General features: G+C 34.6%; 1 protein-coding gene and 1 long non-coding RNA gene across 4 annotated transcripts in view; both read right to left on the bottom strand.

Moving 5' to 3' along the window:
• The window catches only part of GSK3B (glycogen synthase kinase 3 beta), a 214,438-nt gene that overhangs the window by 8,189 nt on the left and 180,611 nt on the right, over positions 1-25,638 (bottom strand). The window contains exons 9-12 of one of the 3 annotated variants that reach the window (XM_082712163.1): positions 21,753-21,791; positions 18,902-19,088; positions 5,181-5,279; positions 949-997 (exon numbers count right to left, since the gene is read on the bottom strand). In XM_082712163.1, coding sequence (XP_082568289.1) covers positions 993-997; positions 5,181-5,279; positions 18,902-19,088; positions 21,753-21,791 — 330 coding nt within the window. In that variant the 3' untranslated portion in view covers positions 949-992. Of the gene's footprint in view, positions 1-948; positions 998-5,180; positions 5,280-18,901; positions 19,089-21,752; positions 21,792-25,638 lie in introns of those variants that run through there. The other 2 variants (XM_082712161.1, XM_082712162.1) reach the window with 2 other exon arrangements.
• On the bottom strand, positions 11,488-15,939 carry LOC309843572. The gene is made up of 2 exons (XR_014300221.1): positions 11,969-15,939; positions 11,488-11,923 (listed from the first exon to the last, which is right to left on the bottom strand). It is a non-coding gene; the product is annotated as an uncharacterized lncRNA (long non-coding RNA).

Raw genomic sequence — 25,638 nt, forward strand, 5'->3', positions numbered from 1 at the left:
AAAACAAAAACGAAGGCATCTCTCTCTGCCCATTCATACACAGACTAAAATATAAAATGATGTTATCTTCCATTATCTTTGGAATTGAGAATACGGAAGACTTTTATTTTCTAAAATAACTATGTATTATTTTTTAACAGAAAAAAATCCCCATATTTTTAAGAAATTCCATACATATTTAGGTTAAGATAAAGAGACAACAGAAATGAAAGGGTTGGGAAAAGGAACACTTGAGGGCAATACCCTGACGATGATAAAACCAGACAAGATATGGATATAGCTTTCCCAAAGCACACTGTACATTGGCAAAGAGACAAAGGATAATAGTACTTGGGGAGGGGATGGATGGATGGTAACTATGATTTTAGAAAGTATTTGATCCATGGGCTTAATTTGTCTAACATTTCAACTCTCAAAATTAGTAGAAACAAACAAACAATGGGATAAATTATTCTGGGTTTAATTCTGCCCAACTAGAAAGAACTGGCTGGTGATGTAGGTGGCAGGAATTCTGAAGTAATAATATGTAAAGGGAACCACAGGCCCTGGCTAAATCTGAGCCATGACCTCAGTAAAATGGATTTCAAAAAGCTCAGGGAATAATAGGTTTGATTTTACAGCTATAGTCTTCAAAAGGAGCTCAAAACCGACAAGAAGTAGAAAATTAGGAAAAAACAAAACTCTGACCAAGCAATTGCAAATAATCTCAATGCAAAATAAAGAGAGAAGAACCAAAGAAGTCAAGTAAAAGGGATTTTCTCTGATGAGCTCATCATTTTAAATACAGGTAACTTTAAGAAGAAGGGCACACATTCAAGGAAGAATAGAAAATAACAATGTGAACCTATAAAAACAGGTTAGATTTGGTTTAAATAAACAGCATAAGGTATTCAAAGCAAGGTCAAAAATAATAAAACCCCCTGACCAGGTAAAAAGAGAAGACAGACCTTGTCCAACTCCTATCATGATTCCCTTTTCTGTTAGAAGGGTTTTCAACCTGGAAAGGATATAACAAAAATCCTAATAAACAAAATGTAGCCCAAGAAAGGTGAGGGCAATCTACACATTTTAAATGTCTTTAAATCCAGAATCTAAAGTCCAAGAAACAAATTCCAAAATGGATTACAGAAACTCACAGTGGACAAATAGCGACATTAGAAATCTACCTAAGCCTTTAAAAAAAAAAAAAAAAGTTTGATTTCCATTCTTGATAGTGATACCTTAAGGATGGAAAACTTTCTTAAAATTTTTTTTTGACAACAACAAAGCATTTTACAAAGTTTTCCAAAACATCATTAAAATGAATATTGTAAGGCTGGTCTGTAGCTAAGGAAACAAGAGGGGTAAACAATCATTCAGAAACCCCCAAAAGAATAATCTCTAGTAAGTCTTGCTTTTAGTACCATTTAACTTATTTTATCAGTAATTTGAGAAAAGGCAAAAACATCTCTAAGGAGGCCCTGCCTTGTACTGTTTGATATGTTTTATTAGCTGCTTAACAGTGGCAAAAAACTGTTATGTTTATGAAATGTGTAGGTGATATATAATTGTATAGAAAACCCAACAACCTGACACTTAGAACATATTCAGGATTAGGATTTGAAACCCTCACTAATATGGAAGGCAGTTAGGCATCATTAAAATTTGAGGACCTTTGTGTGTAACCCAAGAATAGGATCACTGAGAAGAAGAAAGTATAGGAGGACAAATTTCAGGGTGAAAAAAGGAAACACTTTCTAACAAAATGATACAAAGATGGAATGTGCTTATTTTTGTAGTAATGAGCTTCCAGTTACTGCTATACAGAAGCATGGGACAGATGGCTTCTTCTTAGCAGATAGTAAGAACATTAGTGGAAATCAGTGTTTTTTAAATTTAATAGCATAACCACTGCACTGAAGGAAACCTTACTCAGAAAACTGATATATAAAGATAGAGAAAACTGCTCTAGCTGAAATTCTCTACCATATCTCACACTTAATTGACATGGCATTGGAGTACATGAATCTCTAAAGTGGTTTATATTTGAACAGTAAAACTATAATTTCTCAAGATTTATTTTTCTAAATAGTTTAGACGAATGGTCTCCCAAATGGAGTAAATGAGAGGAGGTCATGGAGAAAATAAGAATTTACATATATAAAAACATGTGTATGTTAAAATGATATATTATATATTATATATACTAAGGTTATATACTAAAATTATATATTATACATATATAAAATTATACTTTATGGACTATTAAGAATAGTATATATAATTTCAAAAGTTTCTCATCAGAGCCATGATCAACTATAATGCCTCCTGATACTGAGGTACTTTTTAAAAAACAATTTAGAAAGAGTATGAGAATTTTTGAAAGAAAAAAAAATCAAAATCCATACCCACTAATTTAACACAACTCTTTCAATTTTTGTATATTAACTTATCCTGTCCCTATCCACATGCAAACATTCATTTTGGCAGTTACCAACATGCCACATAAGATCTGGTAAGGATTTTTACAAATGTCTATAAGCTACATAACTGATATTTTTGTGATTATATAAAGATGGAGATTTCATACTGTATCAAAACAATTTCTTCCTGTTGACCAGTCAGATCAGACTGGATCTCCTTTTTGTTATTATGTAATTATTCCTATTTCTACCTCTGTACATGGTAGCTTTCTGTCTTCTGTTAGAAGTATCCTGAAGATTTCTGAAGTGGGATTAGTGAACTAAAAAGCATGAACTATGATAGTTCTTGTTCTATATAGTAATGCCTTCAATAGGTCTTAATCAATTCACTTGCAGTCACTTTCTGAACTCTGAGCATAGCACCAGCTAAGAACCTTGTACACATTACTTCTTACTTCTTAAAAGTCTATATAGCGGGTATTTATTATTCCTGTTTTATGAATAAGGAAACTGAAGCCAAGAGAGATAACAAGAACATAAATATTTTAAGGTCTTATTAAAGAATACAGCCCACACTGCCAAATTCTTATTCAAAAAATATATATATACCCATACATACATATTTATTTAAATACAGATAGCCATCAATGTCGCACGATCAAGTCCTTCATCTAGATCAGCATTTCCTGAGATATATTTGGTAACATACTTGGTTCTCACTACTTTGGCCCAAAAGAAAACTTTTCCCCTGACCATAATGTGGTGGTCTGCCAGACTCACACCGAGGGGCACTTAAAAAAGTATCCATATGAAGCTCATTATTACATTTACTGTTGGAATGGTAAAGGGAACTTCATTTAATCTATCTCTTACAGTAAAAAATTTGAGGCCCCAATGATGAAATACTTCTCAAACAGCAGGCCCAGAAACATTTTGCTTCTCCTAAACCATCAGGGTGCTAATCTAATGAACAATGGGAAATTTTAACATGTAACATTCCTTTATTTAGCCACTAGGAAGCTCAAAGCACACTATCTGATATCCTCTGGTAACTATCAAGATACTCAAGGCAGGCATTTTTCTCAACTAATTAAGTCTGTCCTTAGCCTCAGCCTACTATTCCTCTATTAAGTTCCTCATATTCTTACGTACTTCAACTTTGAAGTAAACTCTCAGGATCAGAGTCTAATCATTTTGCATATTTATGTCAAAATGTGATATAAATGGCTTTAAGAATATATATATATATATAGCAATGAAATATTTTGGGGGGTCTGCTGTAACTTGTATTGAAGCCACATAAAAATCAGGTTATACTAGGCAATTTGCCCCAAAAGCCTACTTTAACTTGTTTAGTATCTCACACTAAAGAAATCATTTAAAATTACCCAAAACTCACCAATCATAATTGGTGCTATTGTATTTCTAACTTCATTTTTACTCATATTCTAAAGCAATTCTAATAAAACTCCTGGAAATAAGCTCAACAAGTAATTGCATTTGTTCAGGGTTAGGGGCTATTTCATGCTTTGAACAAACAATGTCATATAAAATCTAACTTGGGTTAGGGGTTTATTAGGTTTATTAATAGCTCACATAAGCAACTCTATCTTCCTTCTAAATAAATTGGTGATAGTTTAAAAATTCTTATATTTAAAAAATTTAAACCACAATTCAGCACATTATTTTATTTTTACAACATTATTCTAGGAGAGCAAAGCCACGCATTTTACAGATCGAGAAAACTAGTAAGACATATTAAAACCAATAAAGTTCAAACGACTTTCTCAAAGTAGCATGTGCTGATAGAACTAGAACTAGAAAAGAAACCTTTCTTTCCAGACTTTTTCTGGAACGAATGTAGGCCATGGACTAGAAACGTTTCTCAGCTTTATTAGCAATGCTCTAAAAAACTTTTGCACAGGAACAAACAACTGTGTGTCAGACAACAGGAGATGGATTATGACCTTATTGTGGAATTGCAAGAACTAATAAAGAAAGATTTTATCTCCTGCAGCATCAATGCCCTTAGGCAAAAATATGTCTGATCCAACTCAGTTCAATGTAAAATAGATGATTTACTGAAAACAGAGTCAGCTCCTGACATTTGCTTTTTAGAGGGGGATAAAAAAGTGTACCAAATTCTGAGCCTAATTGTGTTATTGTATTTCTTACTTAATTTAAACAGCATCTGGTGATTCTTTAAAGAACTTTAAAATTCATTCAAAAGTTGGATATTTGCAGAATATCTGCAATTCTCACTAAATAAGGCCCCATTAGCTGGCTAAGAGATCAGCAGTATACCAGAACTCTAACCTGGGAGACCATGAAGGCATTTTTTTTTTTTTAAAGATAAACAAGATATAGTCATATACTGATCTAAACCTTAAATGTATTTGCATTAGTTTTAGTCCTTTCAAATGCTCAAATTATACCAATCTATATTTTATATTTGTTGAAAGTTTGCCTCTCCAGCATACATGTATATTTATCAAGAAATTATAGAGAAAGTATGACTTCAAAGGTAACTAAGAGGACAGAATTTAACATTATAGTAAGATATTTATAATTTATATATAAAGTATTTATGGGGTCCTTTTGTGCTTCTTTGGAAATAAAGCAACATTTTATTCACATTTATTCATTTGGCTGTGGTATGTTTTTGAAATTTGGAGGGTATTAAATGTTCACATACATCACATGAAATAAAATGGAGGTAATCATTATCTTTAAAAAAAAAAAAATGAATGTTTTTAGAGAAGACACTTATGTTCTTACCTGAGGCTGCTGTGGCATTTGTAGGGGTTGAAGCAGCTGCTTGAATCCGAGCGTGAGGAGGAATAAGGATGGTAGCTAGAGGTGGATTACTTGACAGTTCTAAAGAAAAGGTAAGACACATATTAGAGCCCATTCTTAACTCTGTATATGAAACTACTTTTATTGGTAACAATAAACATAAAGTACATTAAAACATTGGCTTAAAAGAAAAAAAGACAAGATAAATGTACATCTAAAACTAAATCAATGAGCTAATAATCAACTTACAGAGCAAGTCCACAGAAATGTTGTACATATAACTAAGGCACTATCTGCTAAAATTAGAATATATCTGAGAATTGAAGGAAGCCTGGGGAACTAGACTGGCCAAAAGTTTGAGAATAAGCATATTACTAAGATATATTTCCATCTTTCATTAATTTAAATATACTGTGTGTGTATGTGTGTGTAGGCACCACTGCATGCATGGTCCAACTGTTAAAGTTTCGTAGCTTTATTAAAAATAAGAATGCTTTAAAAAAAAAAAAATAAGAATGCTTTTATTCCATTCTATTTTGCTTTCTAACTCAGTAAGACTGTTGCTTTGAAATAGGCTTTTTACCAGCATGTGGAAGTTTCTATCAATTCTATACAGAGTGGCTTTCTTCAAAGAATCAAGTCCTATATGTAAGTCTCAAGAAATAATTTACGATGATATTGAATCTAGTGATGTAGACAGATAGCAAGGAGTGCTGTGAGTTTTTACATACAAGTCTCTGGTGTTAGCTTTAGGTAATGTGACCGTTCTCCTGGTCCTCCCAGGATAACTCTGTTAATTTTTGTAATTTGAGCATTTACCCAGTGGTTTTCATTTTCACTCTAGTAAGTGTTGTAATTTGAAGGAATAATTACACAACTATACTAGCTACAGGAAGACATTATTCTCTGAGCTAAAGCATACATTTTAACAATTCACAGATATGGCATGGAATAAAAAAAATTAAATAGTACAATCTTTTTTTTTTTTTAAGATTTTATTTATTTATTTGACAGAGAGAGATCACAAGTAGGCAGAGAGGCAGGCAGAGAGAGAGGAAGGGAAGCAGGCTCCCTGCTGAGCAGAGAGCCCGATGCGGGACTCGATCCCAGCACCCTGAGATCATGACCTGAGCCGAAGGCAGCGGCTTAACCCACTGAGCCACCCAGGCACGCTAAATAGTACAATCTTAAAGTAAATTTGCATAACACAAAACTAAAGATTTTAAAGATTTTATTTTATTTGACAGAGAGACAGCGAAAGAGGGAACACAAGCAGGGGGAGAGAGAGAGGGGGAAGCAGGCTTCCCACGGAGCAGGGAGCCTGACACGGGGCTCCATCACAGGACCCTATCACAGGACCCTGGGATCAGGACCTGAGCTGAAGGCAGACAGTTACAACTGAGCTACCCAGGCACCCCCGAATTAACCATTTTAAAGTGCACAGTTCAGTGGCATTTCATACATTCACAATGTTGTATAACCATTCAACACCTCTGTCTAGTTTCAAAGCACTGTCATTACTCAAAAGGGAAACCTTTCAGCAGTCACTCCTGATTCATCCCTACCCACGAGACCCTAGCAAAGAAAATAGTGTTTTAATACTATAGTTTAAAATGTTTTCTAAGGGTGCCTGGGTGGCTCAGTAGTTGGGTGTCCAACTCCTGATTTCAAATCAGGTCATGATCTCATGGTTATGAGATTGACCCCTGCACTGGGCTCCACACTCAACACAGAGTCTGCTTTTCCCTCTCTCTCTGCTCCTCCTGCTCGCTCTCAAATAAATAAATAAAATCTTTAAGAGCAAATTAAAAAAAATAAAAATATTTTCTGTTGTAAAGCTCCATTACTGACTTACTCAAATTGGCATCTAAATATCCAAAATTTGTACTAAATGATACCAGATTCTGATTAAAAAACAAAACAAGGGAAACCTGGGTGGCTCAGTTGGTTAAGCAGCTGCCTTCGGCTCAGGTCATGATCCCAGCGTCCTGGGATCGAGTCCCACATCGGGCTCCTTGCTCCGCAGGGAGCCTGCTTCTCCCTCTGACTCTGCCTTCCACTCTGTCTGCCTGTGCGCGCTCTCTCTCTCTCTCTCTCTCTCTTACAAATAAATAAATAAAATCTTTAATAAACAAACAACAACAACAACAAAAAAAACAAAAAACAACCAGCAAGCTGATGCCAAGATTTGTGAAAGATGAATGGGAGCAAAAGCCTAAAACTGAAAGAAGACTTTCTGCTTAAGTGAGAAGATGTAGGGCAGCTTCTCAAATTAATAGATGGAAGACAGTTGGAAAACCACTACTCTACTGTTTAGGTTTGAAGAGATGCTGTTTTCTCAAAATCAGTTTTAGTAGCTGTATTTGTTGTCACTGAGGAACAGAAGATCCTAGGGTGTTTTATTTCGCATTAGTCCTATTTCAACCTATAATCTTATACCTAAGAAAGCAAGAGAATCCCTATTACCATGGCTGATGACTCTCATGGTTTTAGAATAAAATTAATGGATGTGGTACTCTTCATTAATGTAAAAAGGAAGACTCACTATCCCATTTACAATTAAAATCTGCTAAAAAGGTTTCTTTAAAATTCCTCTAACCATTCATCCATACTCCCATCCACCTATCAATACTGAGCAAGAAAGTGTGTTTCACATAGTAGGTCTCAGGACAGAGAAAAAGATAACTGTCTTTGATCAACAGAAATTGAAAATGGAAAAGACAAATAAGCTTGCAAGAAAGGCATTCAACCTATTTAGGATACGAGCACCTTTTTTTTTTTTTTTAAAGATTTTATTTATTCATTTGACAGAGAGAGATCATAAGCAGGCAGGGGGTGGGGAGCAGGTTCCTCGCTGAGCAGAGAGTCCGACGCAGGACTCAATCCCAGGACCCTGAGATCACAACCCGAGTCGAAGGCAGAGGCCCAACCCACCCAGGCGTCCCTAGGATACGAGCACTTTTAAATGAAAAGATCTCTATGGCCAAGGGCCCAACATTATAATGTAAATAAGAGAAGAAACATACCCATGAAAAGATAAATTAAATGAATTTAACCATACTTGACTGCCTGATAAATCAATCTTTTAAAATATTAAAGCAAAACATAAATCTAGTTGACAAAATCTTAAGTACTCCTTGAAGTTTCTTTTCTTCCAAATATATGAGTCCTAAATTTAATGATAAGAGGTAGACAAGAAACTTTCCCGTTTTTTTCTGGGGGGACGGGGATAGAAACAGTGGGTCAGTGGCTACGTAGGGTATATGTTTGTTCAAACTGTGGATAGTGGGAAAGCTGAGGATAAATTTGAGAGAAGCAATCAATGTGTTAACTAGAGGGAAGAAATCAATCCCTTTGTTTACCAGACCTTCTCTTACGGTGATGTAAAAAAATACCAGTCATGGGGCGCCTGGGTGGCTCAGTGGGTTAAGCCGCTGCCTTCGGCTCAGGTCATGATCTCAGAGTCCTGGGATCGAGTCCCACATCGGGCTCTCTGCTCAGCGGAGAGCCTGCTTCCCTTTCTCTCTTTCTGCCTGCCTCTCCATCTACTTGTGATTTCTCTCTGTCAAATAAATAAATAAAATCTTTAAAAAAAAAATACCAGTCATCAGGTAAAAAGTCATCTTTTTCATTAGCTTTGAAACTGACCCTGCAGATCTCTAGAAAGGAGTCCCTGAAAGAGGCAGATTTACTCTTTCTTCTACAATTAGTTTGAGGTCTTCACTTGTGTTATCAGGCTTCCTATCTACATATGAAAATTGCCAGTGGCTCTTTATAATAAGTACTATTTCTCTACAAAAAGGTTCAGACGATTTTCACAATGGCATGTCCCTTTTTTTGAGCAGTAATTCAAAGGCTGGAATGTGCAACTTGATCTCACATATTACTGAATTCTAATGTTGCTTATCTGGATTTTTTTTTTTTTTTTTAAAGATTATCAGCCCTATCCTAATGGCTCCTCTCCTCTTCTAACAATTTCAAAGTGCCCAGGAAATCCCTGACCAAGTTTCTAACTAAATGTTAAAATTAAATAACTAAATTAATTAGATCAGACAAACAGTAAACAAATAATTACAAGGCTCACTCTTGTTTCTTGGTGATACTAACGATGTTTAATGTGAGAACTACAATAATTATCTACACAAATCCAAGACTACTTTGCCTTGGAACTGCCCAAGAGGGAGCATCACAATTTATACCAGTCACCCAAAAATGTCTGAATGCATTTGTATATGACATTTATAGAAGTGATGGATTTTTAAAGTTATCTAGCAAAATGCTAGTATATTAAAAGTTCTGGTGATTAAAAAGAATAGGCCTTAATAACCTAAAAACCTTACATTATTGTAAGAATATAAAAATCAATCCATTCTTGGTGAAGTATAATAAATGTAGCATTACTATGAATTATTTTATCTAGCTAATAACCTTTTGAGGCATCTAAAAATAAGACTGTTAATATTTTCAATCCTGGGAAATTGAGTTTGTGTTTTCTGTATTCATTTATACTATGATTTTATATATCTCACCCTATTGTGGTGTTTATTTCCCTCCCTCCCTTCCTTCCTTCATCTTTCTGAAGTCAATTCATTTTTATAATCAGCATTTGGGAGCTGAAAGTGTCCTTGAATATTCTTTATTCCACTTTTTTTTTTTTTTTTTTTTTTTTAAGGGAGGAAACTCAGAGATATTACCTGGACCAAGATCTACAACTAGTTAAAAACTGAGAACTAGACTTTAGGTCTGACTTACCTCCTTTCATATGCAATACTGGGCTATACATCATATACTACCAGTGCTCTGGTCTTCCTGGAAGTCTATCCGTCCAGAGCACACACAGAACTTTAAGATACTAGTTTACGATTGTTTGTTCCTACATCATTCCACATTCTTCCCAATAGTAAGGTCAAAGAAACAGAGTGGACAAAATAGTCTCAGGGAAAAATGACAATTAATTCTCATAAATAATTAATAGTTTAGAGCCTAAAATCTTGAATACAGTCAACATTTTTGTCATTAGTTCTTTAGCTACCTGAACTGACTTACCTGCCTCCTTTTAGTGTACTCAAGAATTTCCTTACATTCTCCCTGTAGTGTATTTCTGTTGGTTAAGCATTTTATGACCTAGAATAGTACAAGTTGCTTACCTAGAAAATTTATTCTTCTAGACTACTTATGAAATATTAAAGAATAATTTTGATATCAACTCCACTGATAAGTAAGAACAACTCCACTTCTTATTTACCAAAATAATCCACTTGTTTAAAACAAATTTCCTCAAGTCCATTGTTCTATAAAGGCCTTTTATAGTCATTTTTACTCAAAAGAACACACAAAAGGAAATAGGGATAGCCACATAAAAAGTTTACAGTTCAGCCTTTTTAAAAAAAAAAGCAGAGGGGCACTGCAAATTAGAACAGTTTAGGAGTTTCACTATGTGATTTGATTCATATCCTACATATAAATCAAGAGTTTCTATTTTATGTAAATTTATCCTTGCTATTATAAATTATAATAAGTCTAAACCAAAAAACCCCAACTCAGGGTTTACAAGAACTTGAGAGTAATATCAGAAGAATCATAACCTCAGGTCACTGAAATACTGTAGCTAATTAATTAATTAAGTTTAAAGGATTTATTTGTTTTAGGGAGAGAGAGAGAGAGAAAGAACATGAGGAGGAAGAGGAGGAGGAGGAGAAGGAGAAGAAGAAGGAGGAGAAGAAGAAGAAGGAGGAGGGAGACAGAGAGAGCGAGAGAAAATCTCAAGCAGACTCCACAATGAGTATGGAGTCTGATGTAGAGCTTGATCTCATGATCCTGAGATCATGACCTGGGCCAAAATCAAGAGTCAGATGCTTAACCCACTGCGCCTCTCAGGTGCCCCCCCACTGTGGCCATTTTAGTTGTAGCTGAGGATGAGGCAGGCTGAAAGAAAATACTCAGGATGTAGAAAGGCAGATAAGAAGGTGGCTGACCATATTTATGTGTTTCACTATTCTATAACAGGAAAATTGGTTTAAAATTCATTGCTACAAAGATCATGGAACCTCCTAATGATCATAAATAATGATTTATAAGAACTTAAAAAGTTTTTAATTCCATACAATAAATTTTGTAAATAAGTAATCTACTGCTTTCAAATGAAGGAAGTATAACCCTTTGATGAACTGGGATTCTAGAACACTTGCTTTAATTGTTCGCCCCCAACTTATTTTCAATTCCATTTTCATCACTTCCTACTCTGTAACATACACTTACACTCTTTTAAAAATCTGATTCTTTTCTTACCTTTTCTTTTTTTTTAAGATTTTATTTATTTATTTGAGAGAGAGACAGCACAAGTTGGAGGAGCAGAGGGAGAGGGAAGAGAGAGAATCTCAAGCAGGCTCTATGCTAAGCATGGAGCCTAACTTGGGGCTGGATCTCAGGACCCTGAGATCATGACCTGAGCTGAAATGAAGAGTCAGATGTGGAACCGACTGTACCACCCAGGCACTCCTTTTTTCCCTATTTTTTTGTTTTCTCTATTTTGGTCCTTTTTTCAATTTGCTTTGTGGAAGCTCTTTACTATCTCATCTGTTTTCCTGATGTGCAGATACTCTTACCCTTTACCCCAAGACATCCAATTTGCCCGAATTTGCATGGTGCTCTCTGGCAGCCCCACATATCCTATGTTAACTTTCATTAGAGAGTTAAATAGGCCCAGCCAATAAGCCACCACTCCTCTATTTCTCCCCACAAAGCTACCAATCTCTCAGATAAGCCACCACTCCTCTATAATCTCCCCACAAAGCTACCAATCTCTCAGATAACCCAGCTAAGTAGTAAAACAGTAAACTCTTTAAATCATACTAATGTTTTGATAATCTTTACTCACCTTTGCTCAATTGCCAACTTGTCCTGCCCTTGGGGGACAATGTTTGCTAAAGTAACTTTACTTGGTAAAATTTCATACAAGTTAGGTAGAGAACTGGTATTGGGAGTGTGTAGTGGGATTAACTGGAAACTCACATTTAAACACAGAAAGCAATCTATTTCCCAATTTTTCCAGCCTTGGAATAGGCAAGGAATTGGTGAATAAAGAAAACAATGATCCCTATTGGAATTTCCTGATTCTACCTGCTTAAGGTTTGATTCAGTTCATGTCCCATCTTTGAGATCCAGTGACTGAAGAAAAAGAGGGTGTGCCAAAGGTATGTCTAGGTTTCCAATGTCTAGATGCAGACAGTATTAGTCAGGGGGTCCCAGAACACTGAAGCCCCAGTGGCAGAAAAATGAGACATCTAATAATCTGACTTGTGGATCCAGAAGGTCAAAATGATCTCCAAGGTTTCTGTTCATTCTCTTTTCCTCCTCTAGCTGATCATAGAAATACTTGTTTTAATTATATGAGTATAATACTAATTATTATTTACAGCTAATTACTCATGGCACAGTAATAAACATCAAAGTTCAGTTAGCATTGTTAAGCTTTTTTCAATTGAAGCTTTACTTCAATACAACCCCTATGTTTTACTCAAGTGTTTAATCTTCATGGTCCTAGTCAAATAGTAGGTTTACCTTGCTAATTAAAACAACACCAGGGGTGCCTGGATGGCTCAGTCAGGCATCTGCCTTTGGTTCAGGGCATGATCCCAGAGACCTGGGGTCAAGCCCCCTGTCTGGCTCCCTGCTCAGCGGGGAGCCTACTTCTCCCTCTCCTCCGGGCTTGTGCTCTCTCATTATCTCTGTCTCTCTTTAAAACAAAAAACAAAAACAAACAAAAAAAGCCAACACTAACAGCAACTAGAAGGAACACTAGAAATGTCTAATAAATATTTGTTGCATGAATCAATCTGTCTCTCTCTTTAAAACAAAAAACAAAAACAAACAAACAAAAAAAAAGCCAACACTAACAGCAACTAGAAGGAACACTAGAAATGTCTAATAAATATTTATTGCATGAATCAATACTATGTTTACTTAAAAGTGGCCTATGTCACTCAAACATTCATTAAGTACCTACTACATGCAGACAGTGAATTATCTTTATTTCTTTTGGGGGGAATTAGTACAGACCATGAAAATTTGTGAGGATGGGGGAGTGTTTACAGCAGAACTTCAATAACACCCTCCCACCCCTAGAGTTTCCTATTTCTGGACTCTCTCTAGCTATACAACCAATTGGGTGACTGATTCTCCTTTTTTCAAGCTCTTGTATTACCCCATTTTATTCTGATCATTCATTAAATGCTATTAAATAATATGTGCTTTGAAATCGCATCTGCACAACAGTTACAAATTTGCCTTGGTAAATTAGATAATCATTTGGAAGCATTGATCCAAAATCATAATATAGAGGATCAAATATAACAACATCAAATATCACTTCTTTCCGGGACAGCTGTGTCCATACACAGAAATACCATTCAAGTGTAATACTGATGTAGAAGGAAAGGGAGAAAGTACTACAGGAGATTATAGCTCAGTTTCAGAATGGCTGCGAGGACAGGGCATTTCAATACTTAAAAAAGAAGGGTCATATCTCAAAATGATGGTACTTTCAATTTAATACATTTAGTTTTATGGAAAATAATTTCAAGGACATATTTACAGAGTTCATTTGGATAAACACAAAGACTCATGTACATCCTTTTAACTAATATGCAGAGTCACAGAAACACTTGGAACTATACAGATTGCATACTACATCTACACACACCACTACCAAATATATACACATTCTTTAAATCCTCAAAGATACATATGGAAATTCAGACATACAGAGAATCATAGTTATGTCTGATATTCTGGGAAATATAACAATTTGAAATGTCAAAATAAAATAATCTTCATACCTTTTAAAAATCTTATATATATCAGACATGTATGAATAAAGCTCAAACCAAATATTCTTCTTCAAATTGAGCCTTTACATTAAAGGTATGTGTCACAGCTGAAGTTAAAAACTTTAGAGACTTTTAAGGATGTTAAGATTAGCCGATTCTATTAGTTTGCAATATGAAAACTGCCCATTCATAAAACTCTTTGTAATATTTTTAAGACTATATTCTAAAATCTAAGCCAATTTATTTTCATGTCCCTTTGTCTTATGAGTATAATTTATTAGAAAATAGGAAAATAGCATTTACCAGGTCATGATTCATTATATTGCAATAAGCTCAGAACCACAATGCACAATAAAATACCACTTCACATCCACTAGGATGCTTATTTTAAGAAAAAAAAGAAGAGGAGGAGGAAAAAAAATTATTGGCAAGGATATGAAGAAATTGGAACTCTTGTACCTTGCTGGTGAGAATGTAAAACATGCAAAACTACTGTGGAAAATAGATTGGCAGTCCTCAAAAAGTTAAACACAGAATTACCACATGACTCAGCAATACCCAAAAGAATTCAAATGAAGTATTCAAAAAAATATACTTGTATGCAAATGGTCTTAGCAACACTATTCACAATAGCTGAAAGGTAGAAACAAACCAAATATCCATCAACAGATGACAGATAAACAAAAATGTGGTGTATCCCTCCATACACTATGGACTGAATGTTTGCATCTCCCTAAGATTCATATGCTTATACCCTATTCCCCAGTGTAATAGTATTTGGAAATGGGGCCTTTAAGAGGCAATTAAGATCATGAGGGTAGAACCCCCATGAATGGGATTAGTGGCCCTGTAAGAGAAACAAGAGAGGTAATCTCTTTCTACCATAAGCACACAGTAAGAAAGCACCGGTTTGCAAACCATGAAATAGGCCCTCATCAGACATCAAATATACTAGCACCTTAATCCTGAACTTGCCAGCCTTCAGAACTCTGAGAAATAAATATTTGTTGTTTAAGCCACATAATCTCTAGTGTTTTGCTATAGCAGCCTGTACTGGTCAAGACATAATACAGTGGAATATTATTCAGTCATGAAAAGGAACAAAATACTAATATACTACTATGACATGGGTGAACCTTGAAAACATTATGCAAAGTGAAGAAGCCATATACAAAAGGTCACATAATATATTATTTCATTTATATAAAATATCCAGGATAGGTTAAGTCCAGAAGCAGGAAGCACATTGGTGGTTGCCAGGGATTGGAGGAGTTAAAGGGGACGGACTGCTTAAAGGGTATGGAGTTTTCTTTAGAAGCAATGAAAATGTTCTGGAACTTGATTGAGGTGGTAGTTGTACAAACTGTGAATATACTAAATAAACTGAACTGTTTACTTTAAAATGGCTCATCTTATGTCATACGAATTTTATCTGTTTTCAAAAGAGCTTAGAAATCCATAGAAAAACAAACTTCGTTGTTTTAAAATTTTATTTTCTTTAGTAATAATGAAAAATTATCAGCCAGTGACTAAAGAATCAAATATAGTTATTTCAAAATTGGTACACACAAACAATGAAACAGAATCCTGGATTTTTAAATCTGATTAAATAAAATGCTTAAATAATATCTCAATTTTGATCAACACATACAGGTGCATTATAGAGTATGTACCTAGTATGTCTGTATATAAGAAAAATTATTCTTCAAAATGTATCCACAGTAAATATCTATTGTGTCTAGGGTTCTACCAAGTTGCTTATTTGACAAAAGGCTTCCTTGATCCATGTATTTTGAAAAAAAAGTACTTATCAGAGAAGATATTTAGTGTGAATAAAACCCCAACCAGTGTCGGTTTGGGAACTCTTAAGTTCACCTGACAGAACTTGTTAAAAAAAAAAAAAAAAAAAAAAGGAGAGACAAATTTAACATTAACTTAGTAATTTCTGATGCCAAGATTCCACAGTTGCGAGTGCTGCATGTCACTATATACAGAGCATTTTAGAGACCACTTTAAAAAACAACTGAGCAGATAGTTAAATGTACAGATAATAAACAGATATCTATAGTACAAAATCAAAATAAAAAACCTTGTGAAAATGGATACTTGTAGAATTTTCAGTGGTGGCCTCATATAGATTCAAAAACTGCTTCATATAAAAAAATTAATGATAGTTCAAAATGTAGCTCTACTGATAACAAAGATACAGATGTAAAAGACGCATATATAAAGTATTAATAGGGGTGCCTGGGTGGCTCAGTTTGTAAAAGCAGCTTTCTTTGGCTCAGGTCATGATCCCAGGGTCCTAGAATCAAGCCCTGCGTTGGGCTCCCTCTCCCTGCCTGCTGCTCTGCTTACTTGTTTTATCTCTGTTAAATAAATAAATAAATAAAATTTTTTTTTAAGTATTAATGAAACTGTTTTATGAAATTTGAGAAGTAAAAAAGTAAAGTTCCTGAATAAATTTAATTTTATACAGAATAAATTTAATTTTATACAATGCAGAATTTTAAATACATTTAAGTTAACCAAAAGAAACCTTTTTGGGATATCCTTTTTTTTTTTTAAGAATTTATTTTTATTTATTTGACAGAGAGATCATGAGTAGGCAGAGAGGCAGGCAGAGAGAGAGGGAGAGGAGGAAGCAGGCTCCCTGCCGAGCAGAGAGCCCGACGGAGGACTCGATCCCAGGACTCTGAGATCATGACCTGAGCCGAAGGCAGAGGCTTAACCCACTGAGCCACCCAAGCACCCTATTTGGGATATTCTTAATGGGAGAGTAGAGTATCACTTTATATCCAAGGATTATCAGTATATGCATTAAAGAAGAGCAACACCATAAAATCTTATAGTGATTAATATGGATGCTAAAAGTGATTATTTGGGGACTATGATTTTAATTTTCTCTGTACTTCTTTTGCATTTTCAACATTATCTTCAATGTGTATATACTACTCTTGATTAAAACAAAGCTGTAAACATTGAAAATAAAACTTACTTTCTTAATGACACAAAATCATAGAATCTTTGCTCTAGAAGAGTCTATCCTATAGGCAAAGTGTAATAATCCTATCTGTAACTTTGACATCATCCAGCTTTTTCCTGATATAAAATTTGGTATTTTAGAAAACAAACAAACCTGTTCCACTGTTAAACAAGTGAAAACTTCACTGATTCATCAATAATTTTATTTATTAAACTAAAGAAATTTATTTATTAAATTAATAAATAATTTTATTTAATAGCTAAATAATATATATTTATTTATAGATAAATATATTTATCTGTATCTATATAGATAGATATGCCAGGGGCCAAGGTTTGTAGAATAAACTCAAATATGTACTGTTCTCTAATTTTCTGCTACTACTGTTTTCAATTTTATAATCAGGAGAAAGAATACAAGTCTACACCTTTCTTTAGAAGATAACCTATGAGGTATTTTAGACACCTGTCAAAAGTTCCTTAAGTCTTCATTTTCCCAGGATCTACTGTCTATTCTGTTCCTTTGTATATCCTACCTGCCATTCATTAACATCTTAAAATGGCATAGCCAGAACCTAAAACAACATCCCAAATGATTTCCGATCTGCCCTAAGTAGTCAGAATTAATCCCAGAATATCTGAAAATTTTTCTTTATGAATGCAGTTTAAGACCACATCAGCACTGCTAGTAGTTACATGTTATTGACCACTCCAGAATATAGTTAATGGAATCATCCAAGTCTATTGTACTAGCAACTCACGTCTTCTAAATCTACTGCTTAAGCAATGCATTTTCCCACTTTGAATTTTAGAAAAGTTTAAATATGGGAGGAAAATTCATCTTAGAATAAAGGAAATATATCTATTTCTTAGTCACAGAAAGCTCTCCATCTCCTTTTTATATTTCTAGCTTGACTAAGCAGCCTAATCAATCAATTGACTATTTACTGCTTATTTTATCTATAGTAAATGGTACACTTTTAATGTTCCATTTATATAGAAAATCTCTGCATCAAAGCAGTGCAGTTGATTAAATGAATCACTTAGGGTCTTAGAGAGGAAAGAAAAGTGAACACAAAAGTGATTAAGAAATAATGATTCTTCTGGTCTAGAAACCACAAGTACACAAACTCCATTTTTCCTCAACATTTCTCAGTAGCATCAATGGTGCCAAGCCCCAGAAGGCAAGGGAATTTCTCTATCTACATCCCTTATATAATTTCTAAGAAAGAGAGTTCTAGAATTCCAGTTTTCCTTCTGTTTATAAGATATCTGACTTTATACAAATATAGCCACAAATTTATTTCCAGGTTTAAAAAAATCTGACATAAATTCTTGGGAAGCAAGAAATGCTAACATTCTAAGTTTCAAACACAAATTTGTAAGTTAAATTGTACATTAGTCTATATAATTTCTCATGTGTCAAGATTTATTATAATCTGCCAAAAATGAAAGAAGCTATGTTTATTGGAAAAATTTTATCTGCCCCTATGTTGTTCAAAACCATACAAGTAGTAGCCTAATAACTGGTTAAAAGGATGTTCACCTACCTGTATAAGTACTTAATATGCCCACTTTAGTCCTACACAGATTTCAACTAAAAGAATATCACCTAACACACATATGTAGCTTCCTCAGAAATGGTTAAAAATAGGGGCACCTGGATGGCTCAGTGGGCTAAGCCTCTGCCTTCGGCTCAGGTCATGATCTCAGGGTCCTGGGATGGAGCCCCGCATCAGGCTCTCTGCTCTGCAGGGAGCCTGCTTCCCCCTCTCTCTGCCTGCCTCTCTGCCTACTTGTGATCTGTCAAATAAATAAATAAAATTGTAAAAAAAAAAAAAAAAAAAAGAAAAGAAATGGTAAAAAACAGAACTAAGTATTTGGAATTACCTTGAGTGGTGAAGTTGAAGAGTGCAGGTGTGTCTCGCCCATTTGGTAGTTTGACATTTGGGTCCCTTAATTCGTCAAAAAATGAATGTGCACAAGCTTCCAGTGGTGTCAATCGGGCAGTTGGTGTATACTCCAGCAGACGGCTACACAGTGCAATTGCCTCTGGTGGAGTCCGGGGTCGGAAGACCTGCAGCACAAAAAAGGGGCAAAGAACAATTAATGCTTTATTGTAAGAATTGTAGCAAATTATCCTTTGAGTATGAGTTAATTCCCACCACATACAACATGGCTGCATTTGTGAAAGGAACCTTCTAGACTGAAAAGAATTAACGGCATATAATTCACCACACTGGGGTAAACAGCTAATTACAAACTATATGAGAAAAGTTCTGAGAAAAAACTAGGGGAAATTTTTAAAAAAAATCTGCATTTGTTCATAAAGCAGTACAATTAAATATGTACACAAAATACAATATGATAGGCACAAGAAAAGGGCTGGGTTCTGGAAGCAAGCACAACTAGAAGAATATTAAAATTTTCTAAAAGTTTTGACTACTGTGGTGGTTGCCTCTTGTGTGTGATTTTTGCAGAACAATTTTCAGTAATGGACAGCACTACTCAAATCTGGCCATCAATATTTTCTGAAAAAGGAAAACTATTTACGACAGGTCTAGAAATGCTAATGCTTTGGTATTATCTTTTCAATAAACAGCATCTATCTGATTTGAAGAAATTCTTGAATAACCAGAGTTAAAACTGTTTTCTCAAAGAATAGCTGTATGTATTACATACAGCTTACATGGCCAGATTACCCTCATTTGAATGAATATTCTCAGGTCTTAATTAGGGAGAAAGAAATGTACTTTTCATTAGTACAAATATTTCATTAGGAGCCATTATGTCAGAAAAAGTCAACTGAAGGCTGTGTTTAAGCAAGAAGCAAATAAATTAGTTTCTAAAAAAAAAACAACCAGAAAGCTTTCTACACATCTATGTCTTAAAACTCCAAATCTATATATAAAACTATGAAAATAACTTTGTTTTAAATTATGGACAGCTGAAGAATAAAAGTAGAAAGGGGACAACAGAAATAAACTAAGTAGATGGACAGAAAGCCTCTGAAACTAAAGAAAAATGAAATATATATCCCTTGATATGGGAAAAGCAATCAAACAGATGTGGTAGTGGTAGTAGACAGACATAAATAGAGGCAGACGTATATAAAGGGAGGGAAATAGTGAGGGAAGGACATGTAGATTGTGAGGAGGATGGAGTAAGGTTTCCTAACGAGAATGGCTCATGTAACATCTGACTATCACTTAGGCTGAAGATAGCAGAACTAAGTTACTACTATAGAGCTTACTTTTCAAGAGACAATATAAGAGTACTTTCTAAAGTGAAAACCTTATTTTTCTTTTGTTTTTACACAAAGTTTATTACTACTATTTTCCATGGAAATTGAGAAATTGATCCTAGGATCCTAGGAATTTATTTCTGAACATCAAAGAACTTATTTGACTATATTAGAAAACCCTCTGTACGATCAAAAATTGCTTTATCTTTATTCTTCTGAGTGATCTGACTCACCTCAGTCAAGGAAACCTTAAAGGTACTGTATTATTTGAAATGTTTAGATCTTCCACTGTTCTTGATCATTTTTCCCTCTCTTGCTTCCTAGCCAGGTCCATATAATCAAATTCCGAATGTAAAAGAAAATAATCAGTGGGAAAACTCTGAAAATTTTTCACAAAAATATTAAGCATTACTGACATTATTTTATCCCAGAGAGCTGTTTGTATTTATTTCACAGCATGTGGATTTATTTTGCTAGCTAGTCTAAGGGAAAATGCTTTTGCACCAATATGGGACTGTATAAGTAGAATTAAAAGTACCACCAAAAGTAGAAATATCTCCTGAAAACATTCAAATGTAGGGTAGCTGAACAGTGAATGTATTTTAAGTGAAGAAATTTCATGTTACATTAATGAGGATTTTGCATTAAAGTTATTAATAAACTAGTATTGTAAACTTATCTCTAATTATTTAAAAAAATCATCCACATTCATTTGGTATCTTACGGCTACAAGCAACCATCCATGTTGGTACTAAGACACCTATTAGTCAATTTTGCCAGGGAATCCTAACTCATGGAATCAAAGAGTTAAAAACAATAAAGAAGACTTCATTCTAAGAGGCCACATTAAAATCAAGACTTAATCTGCCCTTTAAAAAGAATCCATTATTATTTTAAACCCTTTGAGAAATTTCTGATGAGCGAAGCCTTGGTTTAGTACTCTATGGATAAAGGTTAACTGGGAAATTATGGGGAGTCAAAGCCCAGTGTCTTCCAAAGTTCAGATTTGTGATCATAATATAGGGTGTAGAAGCATGCAACTTTAAAAAATTTCAGGCCAAACTAGAAAATAGCTCTTCTAAATTATCTTTGTGTTTAAAGAGAAGGAAACCAGTAACAACTGAAATATGGCTTTTAATAATGAAGCTTCTAATGCCATTTTATTCCTTACTCATTTAAATTGCTTAACACTCAGAGCCTTTAGTTCTATGCATCTTTGTTAATATTTATTCTTGAAAAAATAATTTTTAAACTCCACAGTTCCTCACTTCTAGATGTAAATAAATCACTCAGGAGACTGACAATCTAAATATACCATAAGTAAAACCTATCTCAGACAGTGGATGGAAAGAAAAAAAAACACCACAGCTATCCTACATTGTTTTTACTTTTACATTTCTAGAATGAATAATGGTTTGCCCTTTCTAAAAAAAAGTTTTCCCCCTAGTTTTATAGACCTGCCCTGAAATTTTGGGGAAAAAAAAATTAAGTACATACCCGCACTCCTGAGGTGAAATGTCCTGTTCCTGACGAATCCTAAAGATGATAATGCAGTGAAATAATCCAAACAGGGGAAGTCAATCCAAAAGAGAATAGTCCAGCAAGGAAAAATATATCCAGTGTTATAAGAAATCCATGGTGTGGGGGGGGGACATAGAAAATGTTTATACAGTTATAAACTTTAAACATCAGTCTCCAAAGTAGCAAGTCCAAGTTTTAAAAATTATTTCACCACAGTGTATGCAAAAAAATTTGATTGCGCAATGGTGAGGCACAATAAAGAAACATTTTAATTTTATTATGTTCCAATGCCAGTGCGTTTATTAAAAAAATACAAAACCAAAAAAAGTTAAAATCAAAATTAAATCTAGAAGTAAACTTCCCAAAGTAAAGTGTTTGGTCTTCTACGACCTGGATTCATCATCCATTGACATGGCTGGGAGGGGGCATATTAGCCTGCTTTTACAGACATCAGTTCCCAATGTGCTAATTTTTATCTATTAATGTATTCCAGTTAGACAGTATAAACATTTTTTGCTTAATTATTAGTGATGAGAGGAAAGTAATAAATAGATTTAATTTATATTACTACAGATTTCAAGCCAGATATTTTCAATTTGTGTGAGCTAAGAAGGATCAGGCCACCGCGGATTATTCTCCATTTTGGATTGACTTCCCTGCTAAAAGAGGTTTGCTGACATTCTCATTATTTTAGGATTCTTCAGGCAATTGACATATCACCTCAGGAGTGCGGGTATAACTTACTTTTTCTATTGTGGGCTTTGCCCCCTCATACCCTTGCACCCATTACTTAGTTAAAATAAATAAAGAACATTCTTTCCTTTTTTGGAAAAACTCACTGAAAAAAAGTCCTACATCTTTGAGCACTACAAATTCAACACAGTTCCATGTGCAGTTATGCCCAATTCACCCACCAAAAGCTAAACAAAAAATATATACAATAAACAATACAACTAAGGGACAGTCACAGTTACAGGTGACATGCATAGTAATGTACACCAACACCTAGGCACAACGGAGCCAAATATGCAAGGGAGGTAGTAGGATCTATTATGTCTAGGTATTGAGAACAAAAAAATGGCAGAACTCACCAGTAGCTGTGAATTCCCTTGGCTATTCTAAGAGAATTTAACATTCTTTTAGGATAGTTTCCAGTGGGGGAATTAATATTTTGCAAAAATAAATAATCCGCGGATTACTTTTAGTCTGCAGACTAAAATTTAGTACACGGATTAAAATCCGGCCCATCAGAATTAAAATCTCTCATGAACTAGAACACAATCAGGTGGACAAAAATAGGAAGCGAGACTAAAAAAACTGAGAGCACAAAGTAAGACTCAACTGGGCCAACTAACAGTTAGTGCGCAGACTAAATATGGCCAGCCAAGTATGTTAGCAAGGCCATGAAGAGCCCAAAACACCCTCTGTAAAAACTAAAAACAAAAATAAATAAATAAAAATAAACAGAACAAAGCAAAAAATAAATAAATAAACAAAAGAAAGGAAGAGAACAGAAAGGAAAAATTGAAAAGAACCAAAACACTGACATGAACTTTTAAGTGATTCAAATACTACCTCACCTGTGCAGCAACTCATTTTCTTATATTGAAACAAACTGTCACCACAAATACTAGTCCATAAAAGAAACTAACAGAAACAATTCATTTTTCAAAAAGAAAGTCTCTGTGGTATTGATCAAATGCAAATGAGTCCTTAAATGAAGAATTATTCAAAATAAATTTGCATTTGGATAACTCAAAAATGACAGAGGCAATTTTTCCCTTACATGGCCTAGGATAGACTTTAGCTCTCAAATATCAAATTTCAATCTGGAGCTAACTGTTGCGAATGAATCTTAGGCCTTTTAAAATTACCATTTATAAGCAGTCATATATACGATATCAAGGCCTACAGCTGATTGCCACAGCATCAGCTCTCAACAATTCTACTGTATTAAACAGCCAACCAGAGCAATGTAGAAATGTCTATGGGCAATGATAATCCACGCAGAACACAGAACAAGTGCTGTGCCTGTTCTGAGCAGCTCCTTCTTCCTAGATTTCACTGTGATAAATGTACAACCCAGACACTGTTCTCTGGTTATACACAAAACACACAAGCATCCAGTGTTAAAAACTGATAAACCATGAACTTCTAAGGAGCAACCCCAATGCTGGCTCTCAAGTAATCTATTAATAAGGATTAAAAGTGAGATGATGCCATGGATTTGTTGAATAGTTATGTTAATTACCCAGATTAAGTAGATACAGAAAGAACTTAAGTCTACTAAAGAGCTGATATATGGTACATAATTCATAAGAGGCACAAACATCCCTCCCTTAGTCACAACAGAGCCAACATTCAATAAATTTCACCTGTACTTATTAAAAGGCTTACTGAGTTTTTCTGAGCTCTATTACACGTAAATAATACATGTGTTGATATCAACATTTAACTATGCAATGTAATTTTTTCCTATGACTTCATTCACTGATAAAACAGTACTGCAGGCTTACATAAAAGTATGATTTACCAAATGTCCACTTACTCAATTTAATCTCTTATGGTCAGACTGACTTTCTTAGGAAAGTAGAACATTTTCTTTCACCCACACCTCCTCATCTTAAGGGACAGTCCCCTGGGCTACAACAATTCCTGACCTTACCAACATCTAAGCAAATCTAAATCCTCTTTCAACAGCCCACCCCACCTAGTCCTTCTTCACCTTTAAGAGGCTTCCTTTCTAATTCCACCACCCCTGCTGGAGATCTGACTTATACCTACAGCATGTGAAACACTTGAATACTTATAGCACACAATCAAGTATGTGGTTATATGTTATATTACTGAATACTTGCTTTGACTAAGTCAGTTATATCACCTGTAAGCTTTTCAAAAACAAGGGCTATATAGTGTACTTCTTCTGCGTCCTTTATAGTATCTGAGTATCTGGCACAGTGCTGGGTACATAGGAGATACAGATTTTAAGAAAGTAGACTTTCGCTTTTTTTCTTTTGCTTTTTTAATCCACCCCCAACCCTATCCCTCTGCTCCCCACAAGTGACCTGGAAACTTATGCCTAAGCATTCTTTTTTACATTATTTCTCTTACACGGGGATTGGCCACCCTAATGGCTAGATTTTAAAGTGCATAGTTTCCAGCAAAGAAATGGGGAGTGTAGCCAGTGCAACTAGGAAAGTGAGGAAATCTACTCACATAGGAAAATAAATGTTAGACACGGAAAAGTGATTATTCTAACACTAATAAAGATGTAGGTGGAAAATTCATTGGAGAATATAGTGTATTTAACGAGACAAGTGATAATGGATTAGTAGAATGTTCAGGGCAGAGGTAAGTTAAGTAATAATATAGAAACTAATTTACCTAAGCAATGGAACAAAACAGATGAGTACAATCTTGGGAACCAGTAGAAGTCCCAACATAGTTTTATGCTTTCTGAAGTACATGTAAGCAAAACCAAAAAAGGCTCATCGAGTTTACCCACAAAAAAGAAGTCTGACAATTTTTGTTTTGTGCTCTCTCGACCCCTCCGAAGGCATTTTTATTTAAAAAAAAAGTTTTTAAAGACTTATTTATTTGAAAGAAAGAGAATCTTCAAACAGATTCCCTGCTGAGCATGGAGTCCAATGCAGGGCTCTATCTTACAACCCATGAGATCACTAAGATCAACCGACTGAGCCACCAGCTGCCCTGAGGGCATTTTTAAAAGTATAAATATGTAAAATTGAAACACAACGTTTACCAAGTGAAAAATATTGTACTCAAAGGCTCAGAAAAAAAGGTAAGATTATAAAGAAAGTCTTAAAAAATTAGTAGGAAAAAATACACAAGTATAGCACAG

This window comes from Mustela nivalis (genome assembly GCF_964662115.1).
Source record: "Mustela nivalis genome assembly, chromosome: 1".
Classification (NCBI taxonomy): domain Eukaryota; kingdom Metazoa; phylum Chordata; class Mammalia; order Carnivora; family Mustelidae; genus Mustela; species Mustela nivalis.